We start from the raw sequence: 26,194 nt of genomic DNA on the forward strand, positions 1-26,194 counted from the left end.
AATGCTGCCACCCTAGCTATAACCTGTTGATATGAGGAAGAATCCTCAGGTGGTGAAGGCCTAGCTGGGTAAAGATCTGGATTATTTGGTGCAGTAGGATCCGGATCATGCTCATCTGACGCATCCTCTAAATCAAGAGCCCCATCAGGTGGTGAACTAGGTGGTGTGAACCCTAAAGGAGGGGGAGATGTTGGTGGAGGAGTATGTTCTAGAGAAGTAGGTGGAGAAGCTTGAGTAAGAAAATGAGTATTTTCTTTGGTAGTCTTTTTTGGAGACGGAGAGGAATCAAAACTCTCATGGAAAGTTAATTCCCTCTTTAAAGGTGAAGTCAGCAGTGCAGAGGGTCCATGACTTCTAGAATTGGTTCCACCTGTGATGAAGTGGTGGTTATAGACTGTCCAGAGTCACTGAAAGTGTTTTTTGATATTTTCGGTTTCTAATTTTTTTGTGGAAGGACAATTTTCAGTGCCAAAACTGTAGTTGGATGTTTTTTCTTTTTTGGTGCCGAAGTAGTCGATACCGAAGTTGTAAGCACTGAAGCACCATGTATTTTCGGTCTTGTCGGAGCTGAAATGGAGGCGTTGGAGGTCGATGTTGAAGATTTCTCTTTGTCTTTTTTTGGTCCTGAGATGGAATGAAGGGTATCCGATTGCTTTCCTCGGCTCCGACTATGGCTGAAAGGCAGTGGTGGACTGGTGACCTCTTTTGATGGTGTTTTGGTTGATGGAAAAGGGGTAATTTCACTAACAGTTTGTGCTGCCTGTAATGGTTGACTCACGATGTCAGACTGTACATCAGAATTTGATTCTTCAATGGGAAAGGCCCCTTCCTGTTCCAGTTCTTCTTGTGCATGCTTGTCGCCAATGTCCGGTGTGTCATCCCGATGTTGAGAAGCCATTTCCATCTGATGAGCTCTTCGATCTCTAAGTGTCTTCTTCGAATCAAAAAGAGCGGCACGATTCGCAGGTCAGGAGAAAGACACAAATTACACACCTGGTGGTGGTCGGTGTGTGAACATTTTGAGTGGCATCAAGGGCAAAACCAAAATGGAGTACGTTCTATTAGAGCTGCATACTTCGATGTCTTGTGGAAGAGTTAGACCTGAGAGGGCCTGTTTTCACTCCAAAGGGCTGATCAATTTGATTCCGAGTGTAGAAATGGAATCGGAGAAATAAAGTATTGAGGAACACACAATCGAAAACAATACCGACGATGATAGAAAGACGGAAAGAAACCCCTTTTAGACTGTATGGAACCGAGAAGTCGGAGCAAGAGGAACACACATCTGAACCAGACGGTGGAGAGAAACAACCTAACAAAGGACACTATACCCATGTACAGTATTACGGAGAGGAGGAGTCACTCAATCATGTGACTTGAAAAGTTTGTTTGAAGAAAAACAAGTTGTACTACTCGATTCCCAACACTAGATGGCGAGCTATGCACAGCATGGAAATCTACAGCTACACATGCCATCGAACAGACTTTTTCTTCATCCTGTGTGCCGTTGTACTGACTGTTCTAGATTCACTAGAAATACTCTATGTCTTCTTCACTTAATCTATTCATGTGTGATATGGAGGAGCTAGTTATATCTTAGCTACTTTCCATCTCTGTCTTTTTGAAAATCAATGTAATTGACGTTTTTCCAATATTGCCACTGGTACCTAATCTGAATGCTGCTCTTGCTCTTTTATCGGAGGAAAATACATTTTTAAAAAGTGTTGGGTTGAATGTACTTTCCAATGACAGAGCTTATCATCCTTACATCAATGCGTGTGATTTATACCTCAAGGAGCATATTTTCTAGAACTTAGTTAAGCATCCTTTGGAAAGGTTACATTTCAAACGCATCATTTATTTAAAAATGCAGCATTCTCTCAATCTTTTAAATAGCTTATTTAAAGAAGTACTTAGTGAATGACATGCATGGTTTTACTCCACGTGGTAGAATTTGCCCCCCCAAACTCCCCACCATTCCATGTCATTCTCAGCTTAGCCCCACTCCCGAATGACCCTGCCCCCCTGCCCAGCCACACCCCACCCTTAATCCCTCCCCAGCCACACCACCCACCCTTAATCCCTCCCCATCCACTGTCATCTGTGCGGCCCCCAGTGATACCCCAGACTGTGCATTTCAGCCCCTGAGGGAATGTGTGTCAGTACCCATGGTATATGCGATGCACGTGGTGAGAAGGTAGGAGCAGAGTGGTAGGGCTGTAGGTCAATTGGCGAGGTAAGCAGTTTAAATACATTGAAGTCAAGGACTGTGTTTTAGTTTACTGGGACAGAGACATTTCAATAAGTAACTGAGATAATAGATGGCTATCTTCTTACCTATAGACATGATAATACAAAAGTACCTAACAAGTGCATCCACAACATCGTTCTCTACTAAGACTGTGGCTGCTATTGTAATAGGCTACTTAACTGAAGAGATCGTACTATGTTTCACCCAAGAGAGCTTTGCAAACCAACAATGCATTATGTGAGCAGAGATACAGAAATCTAGAAGTGGACAATTACAAGTGCCAGAATACGAACACTGCAGTGATTTACTTGAATCAAGCAATTATTTTACAGTTTAGTGAAAATTACCTGTTGATATATAGCTTGGTAGTACACAAAACATTAAGGAGAATAGACCAAATCCAGTGGAACTCTAAAGACAAGTTTTTTTTTAATTGCCTACATATATTTGTTATATGAATGTCCGAGACAATTTGGCAATAGGAGGACAGGGTAAGTGAAGATCTGGGTGGGGTCCATTAGAAGGCTCTAAGACTTAGGCATATTCTTGTAATCCAGTTAGGAATCTTAGGAAAGATAAGGGAGGGAAAGAATGAAGTGCCATAGACACTTATGCTCTCTATGCCTGTTCAATTAATTATTTGTGACCAAGATCAAGTTCTAAAAGTAGCCCTGGACAAAAATAAGTAGTGCATCTGCTTCTTCTCAGCAAACGTTATTATTAATGGTCCGATTGTCTGCAATAGTCTGTGAGAGTGTTTTTGGCCTATGATAGGGAGGGGGGGTAAGGCCCAAACATACAATTTTACCAAATAACATATATTAGCAAGGGTCGTAAATCTCACAGATTTAGCAAAACAAATACCTTTATGCACTAATCCAGCACTAAACTGTTTCAAAAGATACTTTGCTACTCCACATTCTCTAATATTGGGCTAACATGAACGAAAAGAAAAGATACTGCAGAATTTATATACTCATTTTTTTACATATGAAAATATAAAAATATATTTAAAAAGTTCATGGAGCACTGCAGAACAAAATTGAGGAAAAAATGCAGTAAAATTAATATAGCACCCAGAGACGGTAAACTCTAGTCATTCTAAACATCATTTGCTTAAACATAGTTATACTCTTAAGAACAAAGTAATGTTTTCAAATAACTTCTTAGAAACTGAAAATGGGTAACAAAAAACAGGACTTCTTATTTCACTGATCTTTTTTATTCAAAAGTTTTCAAAAGAACCAAAAAAGAAAAAAGCTAACAACTGAATCAAATTTACAGTTCAAAAATGTGTTTTGGCATTTAACAAGTCCTAGGAAACAGAACTACAGAATTATCTTGAACCGGACAAATAAGTTACCACTGGCAAGTTTGTGGCAATAGTAAAACAAAAATAAAAAATTAACTCTCTCGATCATATAGATATCTCTATGAAAATCTTTTTTTCAGTCTGTACAAAAGGTCTGTCTTCATAAATTAACTTTTTTTCATAATTTAATGGCTGTCTACTATGTGATGTTTGAGTAACTGATTACTTCTTTATGTACAGAGGTTATGTTTCCCAACTCTTACCTAGACACTAAGTATGGCACATAGTTCAGACATAGGTGACAGACACTCCCTGGCTGTAAAGAAGCTGTTGTTTTTAACTCTGGAACGAAAACCCATAGCTCCAGATTTGGAAACGTTTTAAACATAGGGATAGTGCGCCATCTAGTCTGAACTTTGACAAAGCATTATAATCCAGAGAGCATAGAACCAATGATACCACAACTTTCGTTTTCTTAAAAAAATAATAATAAAAAAACATTTCCAATGACTATGTAATTCACTAGAATCTAAACTTCTCAGAGCAGCAATTGCTTTTGAAACTATGAAATGTCACAGATAGCTACACCCCGATACACACAAACCACTGAAAAACTAGAAGTACTTTAAAGAACTGCTTTGACCCAGCTCCCGAGCTAGGATAATTTGGTCGGTGGAAACAGGGAGGGCCAGCAACCTGTCCCAATACAAAAGGAAATAAAAATCTGAGGTAGATAACTGATCAGAAGCTGCTGATCAGAAAAGTACACAGTTTTGGAAGACAACTTAATTCCTTTTTAACATATGCAACCATAATGAAAGCGCTTAAAGAGTACGGAGCAACCTAATATGGATTTTCATAACTAAGTATTTGCTAATCAGGAATTTCATAGTTTCAAAATGTGTTTTCTTTACAGTTAACACTTGTAGTGATGATGTAAAGTGTGGCACTGCTTGGATCCAAGGCTTCCTTCATGCTTTTTTGTGTCCATACATTAATTAAAACTATAAAACCAAAATGCAAATGTACAAAAAAAGGCACATTCTCCTAACCGCAAACTGGTCCGGCAAAATAAAGAGAGTACAGAAAATTGAATGCTGAGACAAATCAAAACTATTGGATACTGGCTCTTTGTTCTTTGGTAAAGTTACCTTTAAAAGTGCCATATCTTTATTCTTTCACCTAATAGCGAGAGCTAGTACCCAGTCAACAATGTTTCTACAAATGTCTCAGCTCACTGCAGATTTTTTTTTTTTTTTTAAAGTCCTTTAGCTTTTGCCATTTAGCTGTAAGAGCAACTTTCTGTTTGCTGTGTCAGAGCACAATCATCAATAAAAACAGTCATTAGTATAAAGAAAAGACAAAAAACAGTTGGTAATTCCCCACCCCAATTCTCTAGTCTACCTACACTAAAGCTACAACATCAAGTTAGTTTTAGAAAAAAAACAAAGACATTTTGCATTGCATCATACAGCAGATTTCCTACATCATTCAAACTACCAGAGGAAACTGTTGGCATATGGCCTTACAAACAATTTATCCTATTAAAATGTCCCCCGTCAAAAAATGTGTTTCACACAAAACGTTTCCCCCGCTTGCCTTTCACTACCTTACCTAAAGTGAAAAATCATTAAAAACATCTACAACACATTCCAAAAAATCCGGATTTTCAGCAATTTTTCTTCAACTACCCTTTAAAAGCCCTATGCTGCTGTTTTACAAGGCATAAAAGACCAGCTCATTTGGTCAAAGCGTTCTACATCATTATTTTTGACTAAGTAATGAAACAGCTACAGCATTGAAAAATTTAAGGCAAATTGGAATTTATACAAAACGGATAGGACACTTCACACTACATCAGAGAATGACGGAAGGCTGAAAATACAGACACTGCAACACTGCACCAGAGCAACATTCACACTGCAAGCACATAACATCATCTTTGATGTTTTACTATTTAAAACTTCAGAAACCAATGTCATACAACAGTAAAAAAAATAAGGTAAAACAAAACAAAAATGTAACACAAGACTTCTGTCATGTACATGGACAAGTCTGCAGCTGCACGACATCCATGCATGGCCAGAAAAAAAAAACTTTTTTCCATTTGTGTTATAATACTTGATAAAAAATGTCTTAATAAAATAAACCTGTTCGTGGAGGAACAGACATTAGACGAATTGAAGGACTTTTATGCACCTCATAGAACTTATAGCAAAAATAGTTTTCATTGATTTCATTATAAATAACTTTTTCAAGAACCTGTGCAAAACTGTCAATAATTCCTAAAGCACAATTGATCAGAAATTTCCATGATTGTATCAGCCTTTGCACCTCTCTTCAGGCAAGGTCATGACTGCACGTCTAAAAGAAAAGAAAAAAAGACAATTTATCAGTATGGGAGAATGCAAGAGGCTAGATGATAACAGGCAGGTCATTATAGATGGTACAACTGGAAGAGTTACTGACAAGACAAAACTTGTTTAGATTGAAATACAGCACAATATTTGGACACGTAGTGTCAGCGGTTTGAAATTTTATTCCAATAAAATTAAGTTTTTACTTTTGAAAGCCTACTCATCCTGAGCCAATATCTCCGAAAAGTGATGACTGCAATCACTCAACCTTATGCAGATTCACTGAAATCCATATCTGATGAGAACAAGAACATATCCTCGGAGAGTCGGGCTGATTCTTTCTCTGTTCTCACTATTCACAACACCTGGTTATGTCAGCATTAACATTTTGGACTGTTAAAATACGGCCGCTACTTTTTTCTGCAAGTAAAACTGGGATTGTATCCTGCTTTCTGCTAAAAGCTCTCTATTGAGCAGAGCTTATGTTAAGCTTTTGGTTTCATAGGGCCCTGGGTACCTTTACATAGGGTTTCCGTACACACAAACTAAATTGAGGAACAATGCAGTTTATAGTGCTGCCTTACTCCACCATGGTAGCTCATCTGTTGGTGGTTTCTAACATTTTTATTTCTAGAAATATGGGCTTAAGAATTCGAAGAGGCAATTACGTGAGGAACTGATATTTTGATACCGATTTGTCTTTTTTAATGCAAGTAAATTATCTTACCCAGCACCCTCTATACATCTACATTCCCAAGGAACGCTTGGGAATTGCTCGGCAAAAAATTCTTAACTGTTCGGAAACGCTATTGGAGAAGATAGTCCAAAGATCTCTATTTCCTTCGATAGCCATCACTGTATTCTAACCAGCCCTCCATCTTGTACAACACAAAATGTATATGCTGAAAAGTATTTCTGCAGGGGAGTTGATAAACAAGCACAACAAAGCGTAATCAACACTGTGCTGATGAAACAAAGTTGGACTCACGCTACCTGAAACTGAATGAACACTAATATGGCTTGAGCCTACAACTGCCTAACAGATATTCCCCGTGGGTGGAGCAAATCTGTTTCAACACTTTTCTTCTGTCTGAACTGGGAACATTATTTACGGGTACGTAGCTTAATCACTGCAAAATGAAAGCAAAATGGATCTGTTAAAAAATGTATTGCGTGCCAACATCACATCTTTAAATCAGATCATTTTTTAATGCGCAGACAGCATCATGGCACAGAAACATTTTGAAGAGCACACCAAATATAGGCCTCTGCAGAAAGTAAATAGCACCCTAAGGACAACTAAGAAACTCAGTTAAAATAAACAGAAAGAAAGAGCGTGCTGCAAATACATGACATGCATATGCTATAAAGGACAAAGAATTACGCATGACTCATTAAAAAAATCTAATTTTTCTTGAGAGCTACTACAAAAACAGATCCAATGTTACTCCCCGAAATTACCTTACTTACCCTTCGCACTAAAGTTTCAGAAATATAACCACGGCCATTAATATGTCATTTTCTACTTCCTCATAATTATTGATTAATTTGTACAATATTAACCTTTTCTGCTGTACTTTTTAATAAATAGACTTGTAAAAATGTTTTAAAATGTATTAACCTGAGATATGAATCTGAGTAAGAATTAAATGTAAGTAAAGCACAGGCTACTGGCAGAGAAGAGCACTGGGAGATATTTACTTTAGTTACTTGTTTTGTTGATAGGTGTAGGGAGAATGTTCGCTGGATGTCTCTACTGTCACCTGCTGCTGGCCACTGGCTTCCTGTACAATAATGGAAGAAAACAATTGGCAAATATATAAGACATTTTTGCAACTGCAAACAAATGCTACCACATCAACTTAAATTGACAGACCACAAGCAAGGAAACTCAGCAACATGACAATGATCTCAACATCAAGGTTCAGTGACAGTAGTAAAACTAGACAAATCCTGCAATACATATATAAAAGTGCTTCAGAATTTCCGATTTAGCTGGTATTCATTTTACTAGGCAAATTAGGAATTTTGAGTGATGCAGTAGTACAAAGTGCAGTAATTGTGCATGTGGCATTACACTGGATATTTCCAATTAACTAGGTCAAACCAACATGTTTTGTCTGCAGAAATTTCTAGGTTAGTATCAATTTATCTGACAATTCCCCAATCGAAAGGGGGTGATAGCAATCCTAGGGTAATACTGCATCCCAGAATTATTACTTTTCCACTGACATCCAGAGGCGGCTGGTGGTGGAGTAATCTTTGCTCAAATGACAATGAGCGAGCCTGACTTATCAGCAGGTTATTTTTTTTTGGGGGGGTGGAGGGTCATTCTCTGCTTTTTCACCCCAACCTTTCCCAATTCTGTATTGAGTTGGGAAAGGGATGAGTGACAGGCTGATTGGCGTGTAGCCACGGGCACAGATTAAGCCCGCAGTGCCATTGTCTGCCTTTAGTTGTGGCACTTAACACGTCACAAATGCAGGAGACACACTGGCGAGGCCAGGAAAGGGATTTCTCTAGCCAGGTAATCTCTCTCTGAAGGCCTTTGAGCGCTAGCCACCAGAGAGAAAAAGATGATGGACCCTAAGGAGGTCGGCATTTTTTTTTATACCATAGAGTGAATAACACAATAATACTCACTCTTGGCATAATAATACGGAGGTAAGGGGTGTAGCCTCAGCCTACTAAGAGGAGCTGTCACTCTCAGTAGAAGTAATGCTGGGTGACAAGACTGGTCTATAAGGTAATATGTAAGCACAAAATAAAGGGAGAACTCATTATCCAGATCAGAATACATTATATGGCTGCACAAATGTGATTTATATTGTTTAGTACTGTATTGCAACATATAGCGCTTACGTCCCCTGAAGCACTTGCCAACAAGAGTAGAAAATTTCACTGGTGGATTTGGATGTGTGTTGACTGTTTTGATCATATTTAAGAAATATTCTGTCTGATTACCACCGAGGTACAGTTATCGTGATATAGGACGAAGCGCTTAGCAAGGTGAAAAATTAAGTGTGCGAGAGAGTTAGTTCATGGTCTTCCGTAAGCTGACAGCTTCAAGCAGTTCTGCAGGTCCCTATATGGTATTTTTTTATGATCATAGTCCACTTAGCTGGATACTTTACTGGGTTATCCGTTCTGAGACATTTTGTTTAACAGTTATGGTCACAAGCAGGCATAGTTTGGAGGGGAGAAATGGTGGAGAGATCTATTGGGAAAGACAGTTAATATCAATCCACATCTCATTGTAATTGTGAAGTGTCAAGAATAGGTCGCAGTATGTAGCTTGGCAGGACCTGCAGCAGCAGACTAAATTAAAGTTGTCTGTTGGCCAATGGCACGTGGCAGATCTTTTCTGTTACACTACGCCTGTTCAGTTGGTGAATGGTGGCACTGACAGGCCTCAGAGCAATTTAGTCTTATGTGAGTGTAAGAATGTCATCCAGTATAAGTGAACTATTATGCAGCCTGCATGAACTTTAATTGACTGCCTGACTGCTGAGCATTGTGGCATTAATGTACATGGGAGCTAAGAGGTTATATATTGTATTACATTATATTTTTAATTATATAGCACTTATTAGCCTTGACAAGGCATTAGAGTAATTCATGGTGGGCAGCATTCTGCTCTAGAAAAACATGGTCATATTTTTATTTTTATAGTGGCTATTGTGAGTAAATAAATTAGTCCTGTATTCTTAAGGAACACATTCCATGCATTTGCTACAGTTACTATGTGGTAGATGAAATTGATAGGAATTAGGTGAGATTTAGTGGGAGAAGCAGAATGCAAATTCACGCAAATGGTTGGCAGTGTTAATAGGTGAGCAAAAGCAGTGCGATCTTTGAAATGCGGCGTGGCTAAAATGCAGAAATATATTAGTAGGGATAAGGCACACATGCATGTGATTTAGAGTAAACTGGCTCAGAGAGAAGAGGGTGGAAAATAAGTAGAGGGCAATTTGAAACAAAAGGAGAGGCAAGCATTTGAAGTTTTACAGCAAAAAAGTTCCTAACAATACAGAGAGTGCTTTCTAAGGAATGTGTGCATCTGAGTCTCCCCTTCACTGATATCGCGTCCTCCACATTCTCCTCTTCATCACTTGAAAGGCCTAGCTGTCCGATTAATTCTTGCTTCTGAGCCACTGCCATGGTGTGGTGCTCGAGTCTTGCCTGCGTCTTACCTTTAGAGTCTTCTGCACAAATTCGGTGCAGGCCTCGGAGTCGTCATCCTTGTGGTTCTTTGGTAGGCAAAGGTTGCAGTTCTGTCTTTCCAATTTGGGATGACAATTGGGGAACATTTAAAAGTTTTTTTTTTTTCTATGACCCTTTCTTGTGCCCTCTCTCATTCTCTGTAACCAGTGTTGTTTTCTTTCTTCGCGGCGTCCCCAATGGGCCTCGAGGATGTTTGTCGGCGGTGTACCCCAGTGGGGTGGGGCGAGGTATCCCCTCTCCTCTTGTTGATATCTTTGTCTCCCTCGATGCCCTCTATGGACTGTTAGATGTTTTTCAGCAACACATTCTAAAAGATTTTGGAGCTCCAAATGGTGGTTGCCCCAAGAGGGTGGGTGAAGGGCGGGGGAGGAGAGGAGGGGGGTTGGACGACTAGAACAAAACTTTTCGGACCCAACCACTAAATGGCAAAATGATGCAAATCATGTGAATCCAGAAAAGGATTCATGCTGCAAAACATTATCCACAAGTGAGACCATGCTACTTTAGGTACTTTTGATGAGCACTACAGTCAGGCAAACATTCTATCCCCAAAAAGGCTACTGCTAGCCTGCGGCTTCAGGAAGAACAGCTATCAGCTGCCAGAACAAACAATCACATGACACCTTAGGGCAATAAAGATGCTGCTGCTGCTAATGATATTCATAGGCTACAAAATTGGATGCCAAAATATATTTTATAAACAGCATACAGAATATATGCTACTGATATACCAAAACGTATGCTAAAACGGCTTAAAATCTATCATATGCTGGAAAAAGTAAAAATATATGCCTCAGAAGTTTTTGGAACTAGCAACGTTTAAAGTTAGATTTCAGTTTATTGTAAATGCGACGTTTGATGGACACACCACATGATAAATGTCGCTACTATGTCGTATGTGCCATCCTTTGTTGCAGAAAAGTGTTAAAGCTGACCTGAGGTTGCACAAATTGGTGGCCTCATCGGGCAAGTAAAAAGATTCTTGTATTAAGGCCACGGTGTGGCAAAAGTTCCCTTATTAGAGCAGCAAAAGCACTAAAAGTCCATAATTCACTAATACACACACGTTTTTGCAACTCACGTATTTTGAGTTTTTGCTTCAATGGCGAAACCGGCAAGAAAAACTTAAGGCAAAGCGTTATATGACCATATCAAGAAAAAAGAATCACTTATTTTGTTAGGGAAATTAAAATACATATTCTTTGCAGTAGTAAAATAAAACCTTAAGCTGCACAGCAAAAGTAAAATGCAAACAAAAAAGCATCCCCCTGGTACTCAGCTAGCAAGTTTTAAGGAAAACCAGGGGCACCCCAGTAATCTTGGAATGAGCCGAGGGTAAAATTGAGAATCCAGCAGACACGGTAATCAGAAATGATATTAAAAAGGAAGTTATGACTACGAGTCTGGTTCCCTATATATCATGAAATGTAAAATCTTTAAAAAAAATAATTAAAAAAAATGACGACATTACAAAAATACTAGCCACATCCACTAGTAATCCTTGCACCCTAATAATATTCTCTGGAGCCACATTTCATCAACACAGCAAGCAACGGCACTAACAGTATGTACAATTACTGTATGCAAATAAGACAAGGAAAATGCACAGGAAGCCCAAAAGCTCGCTAAAAGACCCTACAGAAAAAGATAGCCTCAAGCAATCTATAATAAAAGTCGTACAATCCTGAAAAATATGCCTGTATTCAGATTGCATGTATGCTTGTATTTCGCATTAAAGGATGTCCTGGGAAATTTCTCATTTGTTAGGTGCGTGTTAAAGTTCCCTTCATAACCAGCAGTTTGCCAGTGAATGCCATTAAAACGAATAGCCTATATATGAGATTCATAAGCACCGTGCTGTCACAGCATGGTGAGGCTATTTCCATCTGCACGGGTTATGTAAGGTTAATAATACGTGATTACATTTACAGGTTGCGAAATTTACTGGAGGATGAGGGGTAAAGTGCGTGAAATGAGAGAGGGAGCTTTTGGCTTAGGTTCAAAGGTTTCACGGGGCTCCCGTGATGGGTCGGATTGGGATCATAATTTGGCCCGGGCAGTCCCAAAAAAGTGGCCCAAATTCCTGGACAGCGCCCTTTCATGACATACTGTTTGCTTAGTCTCAGTAGACTAATTTTTAGATAAATGTGACAGGGGCGGTGGTCAGGTGAAGCGTACAGCTGCTATTGCTCCAGTAACAGAAATGTGGAGGCCAAAGGACACAAAATCACCTCGCCCGAGTCACCTCCTTCCAGCCCACCATAATTTTTGGGCAATCGCCAGGCAGAGGAGGGGCTAAGAAAAACATATTGCTGCTTCTCTACAGGGTTGGGGTGAAAATGATCCAATGGTCATAAAATCACCTGCCCGCCCCCTCTCCTCCAGGGTGGCCCTGCATACAGCTATACCCTGAATGTAGTGGCCCACCGGGAATGAGGTCCAGTGAAAAGCGATTGCTTCTGGCGACAGCTTTCCCGCAAGGGGCCGAGGTGAGAATGGACCGAGAGCAAGAGCAAGAGCAAGGCCTTGCCCCTAGCGAGGCCATCTCAGCCCAACACCTCCCTCGCCCATCATATCCTAAAGCGTGATGATCTCCTGCCGCGGGCAGGTTACCAGAGGCCCTTAAAAATGGTCCACACGTCACCCTTAGGCATTGGCTGATACCTGACTGCCCGCCTTACCAATCCGACCCTGGTGAGGGATAGTTTCTGAGCAAGGAATCTGAAGTGATGAGGTATAAGATCCTATAAGTGAGGTACGAACTTCTAATGGTGCATCTAGCATCCCCTATTGGTAGCCTTTTAGTTTAGACAAGGCCTGAAGTGACTTGATCACTTTTTCGGGTTAGGTTAGAAATCTTGCAACGGCATAGAGGGCAGGTCTTAAGCAAATTAGTTTTTTTGTGGAGGGCTGGACTGTAATCGTGAAAGAAATTACCATAGACTTCCTTGATGATTTAACCGTCTGTAGAGACTACACAATTTTTGTTTTTTTAGCTTTAGGAGTTGAATTCTAGCAGACTTAGGCATGGCTTGAATGCATTAGTTGAGGTCAAGGCTTCATCCAACAGGGCCCTGGGGAATTGGCTGTGGTTGCAAATTTTGGATTAACATAAGCATTCTTGATAGTTGTGAGCCAAATTTGGCTGCTATTATGGGACAGAAAAATAAATTCAGTTTATACGGGTCTGAATTTACAGCATTTTTCTTCTGTCCATTTACTAATGCTTTGAAGGCCAGGTCTAATCACGCAGGCAGATTTGCGGGAGACCAATCACATTCCAAAGGTTAATATCCATCTAAAAGGTAAACTTGGGCATCCTCAGTGACTGATGACAGTATCTCCAAGTGCTCCAAAAGGTTCGATAGAGATATCGAAAAGAATTTGTGTGAGCATGGAGCAATAAGGACACTATATGGCTAACAGAGGAAATTACCATAGCCTTCCTTGATAATTCAAACGTCTGTAGGATACCAGTTTTTTGTGTTTTAGCTTCAGGAATTGAATTCTAGCAGACTAAGGCATGACTTGAATGCATTAGTTGATTAGTTCAAGGTTTCATCCAATATGACCCTGGGGAATTAGCAGTGGTACACAGTTTGGACTAACATAAGCATTCTTGATAATTTTGAGCCAAATGTGGCTGCTATTACAGGCTAGATAAAAAAATTCAGGATATAGAGATTCGAATTTCCAGCATTTTTCTTCGGTTTGTTTACTAATGCTTTGAGGCCAGGTTTAATCATGCAAGCATATTTAAGGAAAACCAATCACATTCTGAAAGTTAATTATCTATCTAAAAGGTAAACTTGGACATCCTCAGTGACTGATGAAAGTATTTGCCAAGTCTTTAAGCTCCCCAAAAAGTTTGATACAGATATCGAAATTAATTTGTGTGAGCATGGAGCACTGCGGACAGTATATGGCCTGTAAGTGTGATGAGAAAAAGCGTTGCCCTACTGTTTTCTTCTATGTTCAGTCAGTTATGATACAAACATTTCAAAATGGTTTCGCACAAACCAACCTGCTTTTGAATGAGTGTAAAAGAATTTGATGATCTAAGCTGTTAAATGTTGTACTACAAATATTTCAATAGGAAAAGGCAAGGGTGGCTACACTGATTGTCCGAAAGGTGCCGTCTAATATCACAACTGTTGCAAATTCTGTGCTTCGGCTTGTCTTAAAGACAAACTGACCCTTGACAAGCGGATCATTGTTTTTCAATTAAAAAAAATTTGAGACATGTAATTTCTTTTTGATCTTAAAGATAAAAGGTCGCCAGATAGGCGATGGGAATTCTCAACAATTGAGAAGACCAGGTGATGTTTTTCAAAAGTGATTTGAAGTGTGCGTCTTTAAAGCATTGTGGTACAACACCATTTTGAAGTAGGGAGTTTGAGAGAGCCACAGTGTGGGAAAATTGCTTAAACTAGGTCTTTGGCAGGCGAAGGAAGTACAGATTCATCCAAATGAGAGAAGTTTTCCTTAACAAATTCTGGAATAATAGTTTCATATGACCAATTTAGTGTGGATTTGAGGTTCAGGAACTTTTATAGATTCAGTGGAGATTTAATCCCAGATATGTTAAACAGTTCATCCCTGGGTTTGATTATTCTGTCAATCTGGTCAATCAGGAGCAACGTTATTAGTCTGTGATATAATGATTAAACATGTCTTCGTTTTATTATATTCTGAGACAACTTAAGTGTTTGGATAGGAGGCTTTTGTACAGAGAATGGCAGATTTGCAGGCTTTTCTTTCATTCTGAATCAATTATGGGGGACAATGGTTTCGACAACTCTCAATTCATTCAGATTTACAGACTGAGAGTCCACTGAAGATGCACCACTTGAAGGTTTTGATTTAGGGCAATCTTAGATAGGGTGCTGTGAACATCAAAGATGGCTTTTAGAGACTAGCCAAGGTTCTGAAAAAGAAGTTTGGTGTAGATGTGGCTAGAAAGTGCAGTCAAGGGAGAAGGAGATCAAATAACTTAAGGCTTCTTGATCTAGTCTTCTAGAACATAGCACTAGGAGGTTTGAATAAAGACTAAAAATGGCATTAGGAAATGCTCAGATCAGTCAGAGATTTTACTGTAGTCTTGTGTAGTAATAACCATTTCTATTTCTGGCACACCTATCATGAGCCAGTTTCAGCCAATATTGTATGAGGTTGTTGGCTGTCATCAAAATTCCAGGTATCAAACCTGGGCTAACTAGAGGTCAGATGACAGGTTGAACAAAAAACGTATAATGATATATGTGCTCAAAAGTAAGGACAGCAGTTCTTGCAGAGGACAGGGGGATTATTTATGCACTTTATAAAGTTCAGCTACCTGAAGTGTGGAGTATGGCTCCATTCCACACAATCTAAAAGAAGCATCAGTTGTTATTATGAATTAAGTGGAATGCTTTTTGCAGGCCTAAGAGCAACTACTGCTTGTGACTCAAGGATGCTTAAGTATTATGTTACTTATCCTGTAAGCATCTGTCCATGGCATGTAGTGTTGTAGATTCTCATGCTGTACATACCTCTGCCATCTAGTGTTGGGTCTGGATGTGTACAAGTTGTTTTTCTTCAAATAAGTCGTGAGAATCACAAGGTAAAGTGAACCCTCCTTTTGGTGATACTGCGCATGTACATCAACTCCACTGTTAGATTGTTTTCCCGCAGTCGGGTGAGAACGGAGTGTGAATATAGTGTTAGTAAAAGATGTCCCTGCATGTGAAGTGTAATAGAAATACTACAACAGCCAGCTCATTAAAAGAGGTAGTGTCATCTAATGGAGATGGTTTTGCCAGCTATAAATCAGGATCTTTGTTCTTGGGTGGGTCAATATCATGTGTCCCAAGGATTTAATGATGTCTTTTGCGTGTTATCCTCCCTCCCCTGATCTTCTACAGAGGAGGTTGGTGACCCTAATGGAGTTTTGTGTATCAAATCTTCTTCCTCAGAGCGTAAATTATGTGGTGAAGGAGGAAGAGGAGAGGGTGGCGGTATTGGACTGGTGGCAATGTCCTTTTTCCTCTTCTTCTCTGGAGGTTGTTGGACATCAATATCCTTCTCAAATGAAGTCTGAGGCTTAAGATGGGAAGATTTTGCAACTATCTGAATAGTATTTGGTTGAATATGTATTGTCTTTTGTTTCGGATCGAGCTTCTCTGCCATAGTCGGTAAAATAGGCTCTTGTGCCAAAAAAGATGGTTTCGATCCGAATGGTGATACATTTGGTGCAGCAGAATGTTTTGATTTCGGTTCTGAAGAAGGTTTTGATTTCAGTGCCGAAAAGATGGATGCCGAAGACAGCCCAGATTGGGTCAGTGTCGGAACCTTTGCGCCCATTTTGAGGGAGGAATCTTTAGGCTGGGCCTTTGATGCCGAGCCGGAAGGCGGGGCATCCCTGGCAGTCATTCGGTGCTGACCATGGCCTGTTGGCAGTGGTGACCCAATATCCTTAGTCTCTGTTGAAGCAGAATGCTTCCTTGGGACATGGGCCTTTATACTCACTGCAAGCTGCTCCACTGTTATCTGCACGCAGCCCCTGACTCGGATCCAGATTCTGAAATGGAAAAGGCCTCCTCTTCAGCCGCAATAGCCTTGTGGAACTTCCTGTGGCTCAATGTCTTGGAGACCGAAGATATCTGGTATGTCCTAGAGGTCTTTTTGCTGCATTTCTCTTTGGCATGCCTGATTATCTCGTAGCATCTTCTTCAACCGAAAAGATCGACAGGCCTCACAGTCCTCTTCTTTATGATCTGGTGATAAGGAAAAATTACACACCTAGTGGAGGTTAGTGTGTGGGGTATTTGGCGTGGCACCTATGGCAAAAATGAAAAGGTGTTCGTTTCATCAGCAGTACATTTCAGTTAGAAACACAAGCGTGTAATGAGAGCGGCCCGCCGGGCAAGGCCCAAAGGCCGAGGGTGGAGTACATCGAGCCGACAAAGTGTGTTTTGTGTCCTGTTTGCAGTATGTGAGTGAAACATGATCGAAAACAATACAGTCAAAGTTATTACGAAGGGTCTCGATGCAATCTCGAACCGGAGCACCCAAGAACACGTCCAAACCCAATGGTGGAAAGAAAACAATCTAACAATGGAGATGGTGCCCATGTGCAGTATCACCGAAAGGAGGGGTCACTTTACCTTGTGAATCTGATGACTTCTTCGAAGAAAACAACTAGTAGACATCTGGACCCAACACTAGATGGTAGAAATATGCAAAGCATGTGTATCTACAGCTACACATGTCATTGAACACAATGTTTTGGTCTGGCCTGAATGGTGAGCCAGCTGGAAATGTCTAAGGTGCGTTCAGTATGATTGATTGTGCCTGCAGGGAGTGATTTGTGAGTGCTCTTGGCAGGAAGCTTTAATTGTATGTATGTATGAATGCTCTGGAAAAAGTAAAAGAGGGCAGAGGAGGCTGCACACTGACAAAAGGTTTGCAGGCAAGATCCTTGTGGGATAGCCTGGTGGGACCTGGAAGTAACCTTTCTGCCATGCTGCAGAATGTGAAAGAAATCTGACTATTAGGAACCGGATACAGCAGATGGAGCAGAGCAGAGGGAACCTGATGATTTCTTTGTAGGAAGTAGGTGCGTGACACACTGCAGATCAATAGGTTTGGTAGGACCCCAAAGTTAGTTTGGTGGCTAGTCCTACCTGATACAGAGACATAGCTAGACACAAGCTAGTTTCCTGGGATAGCACTAAAAGCATAATTGCATACCAGATTAACCCTTAAGTGGTGCACTTTTTACAGATTCAGATTAAATAACCCTTTCTGATGACTGTCTGAAACACCTACAGCAATTGTAGGACAATTTTGGCTTACCAGGTGCCCAGCAAAAGAGATGTAGGACTTCCGAGGACAAAAACAGGAGCAACAAAGAAGACCTTGCTTATTAATAAAGGAATATATGCAACTAATCAATGTGCAGACTAGCTATCCAAAGCACACTGAAATTATCAAACATGTGGTATATATACTTATATAATAGTTACTTCGTTTTTCACAAATGTACCAACCTCAACAGAAACAGCTGCCGTCTGAACATGTGTATATTGGGGTATGTAAGCTCCCTGCATAGCTGTTGTAGCTGGCATGTACTAAAGAGAAAAAATAAAATCAGTTACTAAGATGTTTAAAGAGATCTTAATACAATCATTTAAAAGAAATTAGAAATTTCAGAATCTCTCAAAGAATATAAAATGTTAACATATTTCAATGACTTTTGAGATATAACCTTTCAAGAAAGCTGCCAGACACTGCCAATCCATGAAGTGAACTGATCGCACACAAGAAGGCTGAGGCGTTTTCTTTGTGGAGTATAATTTTGTGGAGTATATCAACTCTGGATCACACAAAGGGAACAAAGGCCTTTTGAGTTACAGTGCTTTCTGCCATCCTGACAAACACATCTGTCAGACCCTAAATCGGACTCAGAGCTTTAAGATGGAGGCAGTATCAATGATATTTCGGGAGTCTCTGCTTCAAAGCTTTGTGCCCACGATTTGCATGAATTCTTTGGGCACAAAGTCAGAAGCGATCAGATGAACCAGTTGAACTGGTGTCAGGGATGGAAACCTTATTGGGCCATGATAGCACTGACCTGCCACAGAAAAAGACTGGCGGATGTGGACAATTTTCTTAACATATGTCTCCAGACACCTGTCGTCCTCCACTTCCTCCATGTAAGAGGGTGATATTTTAACCTTTACAAAGCCGCCATCACCATTACAGAGTGAGCTCAGGTACTCCCTTACATATGCAGAGAACTGCACATGATGACATGATACATGTTTATCCAACAATTGAGATGACAGGCTTGGAGAAAACATTCTTCCAAATCTCCTGTACTTGCTTCAGCAGCACTTGTGGTTCGAGGGCTGCAGCTGGCTTTTGTGAGGGAAGTGTTGTAGCCAGAAAGGAAAGAAGCTCTCAATCTATGGCAGGGGCACCGATGACTCAATGGGAAGCACTTCTAAAGCTTTGGCATGGTAGCATATGACTGGATGCAGACCCTTTTGGTCACACGTACACTATCTGAATAGGAGGTCCAGCTACCCCAGGCAAACCATATGAGAAGGGAGCCTGGGATATTGATCCACACAACACTTTCCAACATAGTGATTGAGCTGGAGCAGTTTGACAAAAGCTTAGATGGACAAATAGGCTGGCATTTGAAATACCAGGTGAAATAGAAGAACTAGTACCTTAGGCTGGTCTTTTGGCCATAAGTGTGGTAGCAGGAGTTCTGCTGGGAATTATGGAAGTTGCACCATTTTTTTACAGGAGCTGCACAAGACTAAAAGCAGGGAGTCAGAATGGAAGAAGGGGTCATTTGTAGCCTTCATCACTGTGGTCTGAACATTAAACAAGCATTGGCAAAGCCAGCCAGCCTCATTTTGCCATACTATGGTTGCAGTGATTGGCTTTGCTTATGTTGGATATTTTTAAAATGCACCAGTAGTAGATACGCCACAGCAGTGACTGCCCGTCATAAAACTCTATCGTTTTTTATACTCACAAAATGGCCATTACACCGTGATGCAATATGGCATGATGCAACAGCCACCTCGGACATTATGTTGATAAAGCTTTGACTTGGTAATAAGTTCCCATTTAAAGTGGAAAATAATTACCAGAGGAAAGTGGAAAATTATTATCAGTTCAAAGTTCTGCTTTTGATAGCCACGAGGTCACCGCCTCTAGTAGTACTAGCAGGTGATCATCTTTGATCCTGTCTGTGTAGGAGGATATCTGGCACTGCCTGGAATTCAATGCAATATTTGTTCGGCATGGTTAAAATCCCAATGGCCTAAGTTTATTTCCGTTTATTTGGCTGAGAAAGTATCTTGTAGTTAAAAAGAAAATGTAAGGAATAATTACTGTCAGACACACTTCGTTCATGGGGACCACTGGCTCTGGAGTGGCCACTGATGTTGCAAAAACAGTAGATTTCGATGTTACCTTGCTTTTAAAAATTCTTAAACAGGGCCTACCCAAATGGCATGATTGATAGGTGCTATTGCCTGTCTCGTCTGAAATACAAGGCTATACCTGTCTTCTGGGCATCAAGTTAGTGTTCATCAGTCTGCAGGACATAGCCACACTGTTTAGAGACCATGTGGTTTCCACATTCGAAATAGCTCCTCCTTCTTTGATTTTCTCCCCGTGAATGTCTTTAAGTGTGCCAGTAACGTGTTGAGAGACCTCTCCAATATCCATCCACTGATGTTGGTCATACAAGCAAAGCCTGGGAGTTAATTAGTCACAGAAACAACATCTAAGCATTTAACCTCTTTATCTGGAGGAAGAAACCCATTCTAAGTGACTTATAAAAGGGAACGTTTCTGAGCTGTATGGACAACACTGGAATCTGGGTCCTGTGGGTATGCTCTAAAAGTACTTTTTAACTACTGTGGTTTAATTATCCTTGTTTTCTTGGGTCTTTAAAATTCTCTTTAGTGGATCTGAGAAAAGCCATTAGCACTGGATTGCCTTATCTGTGCAACTCTACGACTAACGCTATAATAGGAGGAAACTCCCTGTGGTGGGGATGCCTTAACTGGGTATGAATTTCTTTGTCAGAATCCACCTGATATTTGAATCATCCATACTCTACCTCCACAGGATGATCTCCTGCTGTAAATTTTCCTCAAACAGTTTCATGAGAAGGTGGAGTTGGTGGTTAAGGTGCTTGCTTGGTCTTGTGTCTTGTTTAGAACGGTCATTATTACACATCTTCTCTAAAATAGCCTCTTCAAACAAATGTTTTCTCGTTTTGCATGGTGAATCAGCGCAAAGATTAAAATGTGGTGGAAGCTGGCCCCAATGTGAGCTGTTTTGTGTTGATTTTGCTTCTACAATGCCTGACCTGACCCTGGTCACTGCTTTCTAGCGTTTGCACTACGCTCCAAATTCTATCTTGATTTTTTAGGAGCATTCCTTTTGCTTGAATCATGAATTTAAGTTTGAATTTCTGATGATTTGCGTTTCAGCTAAATTGCTCAAATGGGCTTAACGAGACATGACATCCCAGCCTACCTTCCAGGTATGTTAATCTCCAAAGATTTCTTAATTTAAGTAAATGCAGACAAAGGTTCATTAACATTTGAATGCACATGCGCGCACAGACACACACATGCGAAGTCCTGTAAGCCCACTGTAGGAAGTTGGCTCTGTATGTGCTATTTCAAAGTAAGGAATAGCATGCACAGAGTCCAAGGGTTCCCCTTAGAGGTAAAATAGTGGTAAAAATAGATAATACTAATGCTCTATTTTGTGGTAGTGTGGTCGAGCAGTAGGCTTATCCAAGGAGTAGTGTTAAGCACTTGTTGTACATACACATAGACCATGGGTACTCACAAACTTTTTCTCGGGGGCCAAAATTGCAGTATGGTTTGCGGCCGAGGGCCGCACTGAAGTGACAGCGGGGGGCGGGGCTTAGAGGGGGCGGGGCTTAGAGGGGGAACAACCACCCCACCCCCTTTTTCAAAACAATGCCCCTACCCCAGTAACACACACAGCGCCATCTGCTCTCACCCCACCCCAGTAACACACACACACAGCGCACACACACAGCGCCATCTGCTCTCACCCCTACCCCAGTAACACACACAGCGCGCACACACACAGCGCCATCTGCTCTCACCCCTACCCCAGTAACACACACAGCGCGCACACATACAGCGCCATCTGCTCTCACCCCTACCCCAGTAACACACACAGCGCGCACACACACAGCGCCATCTGCTCTCACCCCTACCCCAGTAACACACACAGCGCCATCTGCTCTCACCCCTACCCCAGTAACACACACTGCGCCATCTGCACACAGCGCCATCTGCTCCCACCCCTACCCCAGTAACACACACAGCGCCATCTGCTCTCACCCCTACCCCAGTAACACACACTGCGCCATCTGCACACAGCGCCATCTGCTCCCACCCCTACCCCAGTAACACACACAGCGCCATCTGCTCTCACCCCTACCCCAGTAACACACACTGCGCCATCTGCACACAGCGCCATCTGCTCCCACCCCTACCCCAGTAACACACACAGCGCCATCAGCACACAGCGCCATCTGCTCTCACCCCTACCCCAGTAACACACACTGCGCCATCTGCACACAGCGCCATCTGCTCCCACCCCTACCCCAGTAACACACACAGCGCCATCTGCACACAGCGCCATCTGCTCTCACTCCTACCCCAGTAACACACACAGCGCCATCTGCTCTCACCCCTACCCCAGTAACACACACTGCGCCATCTGCTCTCACCCCACCCCAGTAACACACACACACAGCGCACACACAGCGCCATCTGCTCTCACCCCTACCCCAGTAACACACACAGCGCGCACACACACAGCGCCATCTGCTCTCACCCCTACCCCAGTAACACACACAGCGCGCACACATACAGCGCCATCTGCTCTCACCCCTACCCCAGTAACACACACAGCGCGCACACACACAGCGCCATCTGCTCTCATCCCTACCCCAGTAACACACACACACAGCGCACACACACAGCGCAATCTGCTCTCACGCCTACCCCAGTAACACACACTACATTAAAAACAAATAAATAAAAAACCAAAGAGCCTTACCTGAATCAAAGCACTGTAAAGATGCCACAAATGTGGAACAGCAGGCAGGTGGGCAGCAGACGTGGAGCCGGTGACAGGAAGCAGACGACCAAAGCCCCATAAAAGTTAGCTGCAAGCGCTGACTTTTATGGGGCTTTGGCTTCCAGGATCGTCAGGGCAACGCCATAAACAATGGCCGCCGTATGTAAACATAGAGGAGGGCCGCGGGAGCATGCTCCCGCGGCCCTCCTCTATGTTTACATACTGCTGCCATTATGATGTGGCGTTTGGTGTGCGTCTCGCGGCCCGCCAAGCTAGGTCCGTGGGGCCGCTGGCGGCCCGCGGGCCGTACTTTGAGTACCGTTGACATAGACAATAAATGAGGTACACACACTCAGAGACAAATCCAGCCAATAGGTTTTGTTATAGAAAATGAAAATGTCACTTACCCAGTGTACATCTGTTCGTGGCATCAGTCGCTGAGATTCACATGGTATGCATGAGCTCGCCATCTGGTGTTGGGTCGGAGTGTTACAAGTTGTTTTTCTTCGAAGAAGTGTTTTCGAGTCACGGGACCGAGTGACTCCACCTTCTGTGCTCATTGCGCATGGGCGTCGACTCCATCTTCGATTGTTTTCCCCGCAGAGGGTGAGGTAGGAGTTGTACTATAGTAATAGAGCCCGCGCAATGAAAAATGTAAGTATGTACCTATTAAAGGATTAAGTAATATATATACAAATGTACAAAATTGAAGGTAACTTCTGAACTGCTACAGGCTTCCGGGGAGGTGGGTGGGTCCATGTGAATCTCAGCGACTGATGCCACGAACAGATGTACACTGGGTAAGTGACATTTTCAGTTCGATGGCATCTGTCGCTGTAGATACACATGGTATGCATAGACTAGTAAGCAGTTAGTTCCCCATAAGCGGTGGTTTAGCCTGTAGGAGTAGAAGTTGTCTGAAATAGAGTTCTTAATACAGCTTGACCTACTGTAGCTTGTTGTGCGGATAGCACATCTATACAGTAGTGTTTGGTGAATGTGTGAGGCGTAGACCAAGTGGCTGCCTTACATATTTCTTGCATTGGGATGTTTCCTAAAAAGGCCATTGAAGCACCTTTTTTCCTTGTTGAATGTGCCCTGGGAGTAATGGGCAGTTGTCTTTTTGCTTTAAGGTAGCAGATTTGGATGCATTTAACTATCCATCTGGCTATACCTTGTTTTGATATTGGGTTACCTGCATGAGGTTTTTGGAATGCAATAAATAGCTGTTTAGTTTTTCTGATGTTCTTCGTTCTGTCAATGTAGTACATTAATGCTCTTTTGACATCTAATGTATGTAGTGCTCTTTCAGCCACAGAATCTGGCTGTGGGAAGAATACTGGTAGTTCTACCGTTTGATTTAGATGGAATGGAGAAATAACTTTTGGTAAAAATTTTGGATTAGGTCGTAGGACGACCTTATTTTTATGTATTTGTATAAAAGGCTCTTGTGTTGTGAACGCTTGAATTTCACTTACTCTTCTAAGAGATGTAATGGCGATGAGAAAGGCAACTTTCCAGGTGAGGAATTGTATTCCGCAAGAGTGCATGGGTTCGAAAGGTGGGCCCATGAGTCTTGTTAGAACCACGTTTAGGTTCCATGAAGGAACAGGTGGTGTTCTTGGTGGTATAATTCTTTTAAGCCCTTCTATGAATGCTTTGATAACTGGTATCCTATACAAGGAAGTTGAATATGTAGTTTGCAGGTATGCAGATATTGCTGCAAGATGTATTTTAATAGAAGAGAAGGCTAGCTTTGCTTTTTGTAAATGGAGCAAGTAATTGACTATATGTTTTGGAGTTGCCTCTAGTGGTTGTATCTGATTATGATGGCAGTACCAAACAAATCTTTTCCACTTACTTGCGTAGCAGTGTCTAGTGGATGGCCTTCTGGCCTGCTTTATGACTTCCATACACTCTTGGCTAAGTTGTAAGTGTCCGAATTCTAGGATTTCAGGAGCCAGATTGCTAGATTCAGCGATGCTGGGTCCGGGTGTCTGATCTGTTGGTTGTGTTGCGTTAACAGATCTGGTTTGTTGGGCAGTTTGATGTGTGGTACTACAGACAGATCTAGCAGTGTTGTGTACCAGGGTTGTCTTGCCCACGTTGGTGCTATTAAAATGAGTTTGAGTTTGTTTTGACTCAATTTGTTTACTAGGTAAGGAAGGAGAGGGAGAGGAGGAAAAGCGTAAGCAAATATTCCTGACCAGTTCATCCATAGGGCATTGCCTTGGGATTGCTTGTGTGGGTATCTGGACGCGAAGTTTTGACATTTTGCGTTCTCTTTTGTTGCAAATAAGTCTATTTGTGGTGTTCCCCAGAGTGTGAAGTAGGTGTTCAGAATTTGTGGGTGGATTTCCCATTCGTGGACTTGCTGGTGATCTCGAGAGAGATTGTCTGCCAGCTGATTCTGGATCCCCGGAATAAACTGTGCTATTAGACCAATTTGATGGTGGATTGCCCACTTCCATATTTTTTGAGCTAACAAGCTTAACTGCGTTGAATGTGTTCCTCCTTGTTTGTTTAGATAATACATCGTAGTCATGTTGTCTGTTTTGACAAGGATGTATTTGTGGGTTATGATTGGTTGGAAAGCTTTTAGTGCTTGAAAAACTGCTAATAATTCTAGATGATTTATATGCAGTTTTGTTTGATGTATGTTCCATTGTCCTCTTATGTTGTGTTGATTGAGATGTGCTCCCCACCCTGTCATGGAAGCATCTGTTGTTATTACGTACTGTGGCACTGGGTCTTGGAAAGGCCGCCCTCTGTTTAAATTTATACTGTTCCACCATAGAAGCGATAGGTAAGTTTGGCGGTCTAGCAACACCAGATCTAGAAGGTGACCCTGTGCTTGAGACCACTGTGAGGCTAGGCACTGTTGTAAGGGCCTCATGTGCAGTCTTGCGTTTGGGACAATGGCTATGCATGAGGACATCATGCCTAGGAGCTGTAGTATTGTTCTTGCTTGTATTGTTTGGTTTGGAGACATGTGTTGAATGACCCTGTTGAAATTGTGGATCCTTTGTGGAGTTGGCGTTGCTACTCCTTTTGTTGTGTCTATTATGGCTCCTAGATATTGCTGTACTTTGCTTGGCAGAATGTTTGATTTTGCAAAGTTGACGGTGAACCCTAGATTGTAGAGGGTTTGTATGACTTGATTTGTGTGGTTTGAGCATTGTGTGAGCGAACTGGTTTTGATTAGCCAGTCGTCTAGATACGGGAACACATGTATTTGCTGCCTTCTGATGTGTGCAGCGACTACTGCTAGGCATTTTGTGAATACTCTTGGAGCGGTTGTTAAACCAAAAGGCAATACTTTGAATTGGTAATGTATTCCTTTGAATACAAACCTTAGATATTTCCTGTGTGATTGATGTATTGGTATATGGAAATATGCGTCCT

At 41.6% G+C, this 26,194-nt stretch overlaps 1 protein-coding gene across 7 annotated transcripts in view; it reads right to left on the bottom strand.

Annotated features, from left to right (window-relative positions):
• Positions 1-4,723: 4,723 nt before the first annotated feature.
• RBMS1 (RNA binding motif single stranded interacting protein 1) overlaps positions 4,724-26,194 on the bottom strand; it is a 552,647-nt gene continuing 531,176 nt past the window's right edge. For 6 of the 7 annotated variants that reach the window (XM_069224212.1, XM_069224217.1, XM_069224211.1 and 3 more), the window contains exons 12-14: positions 18,175-18,255; positions 7,622-7,704; positions 4,724-5,927 (exon numbers count right to left, since the gene is read on the bottom strand). In XM_069224212.1, coding sequence (XP_069080313.1) covers positions 7,627-7,704; positions 18,175-18,255 — 159 coding nt within the window. In that variant the 3' untranslated portion in view covers positions 4,724-5,927; positions 7,622-7,626. The remainder of the gene's footprint in view (positions 5,928-7,621; positions 7,705-18,174; positions 18,256-26,194) is intronic. The other variant, XM_069224214.1, reaches the window with a different exon arrangement.

Source organism: Pleurodeles waltl, chromosome 3_1 (genome assembly GCF_031143425.1).
Source record: "Pleurodeles waltl isolate 20211129_DDA chromosome 3_1, aPleWal1.hap1.20221129, whole genome shotgun sequence".
NCBI lineage: Eukaryota > Metazoa > Chordata > Amphibia > Caudata > Salamandridae > Pleurodeles > Pleurodeles waltl.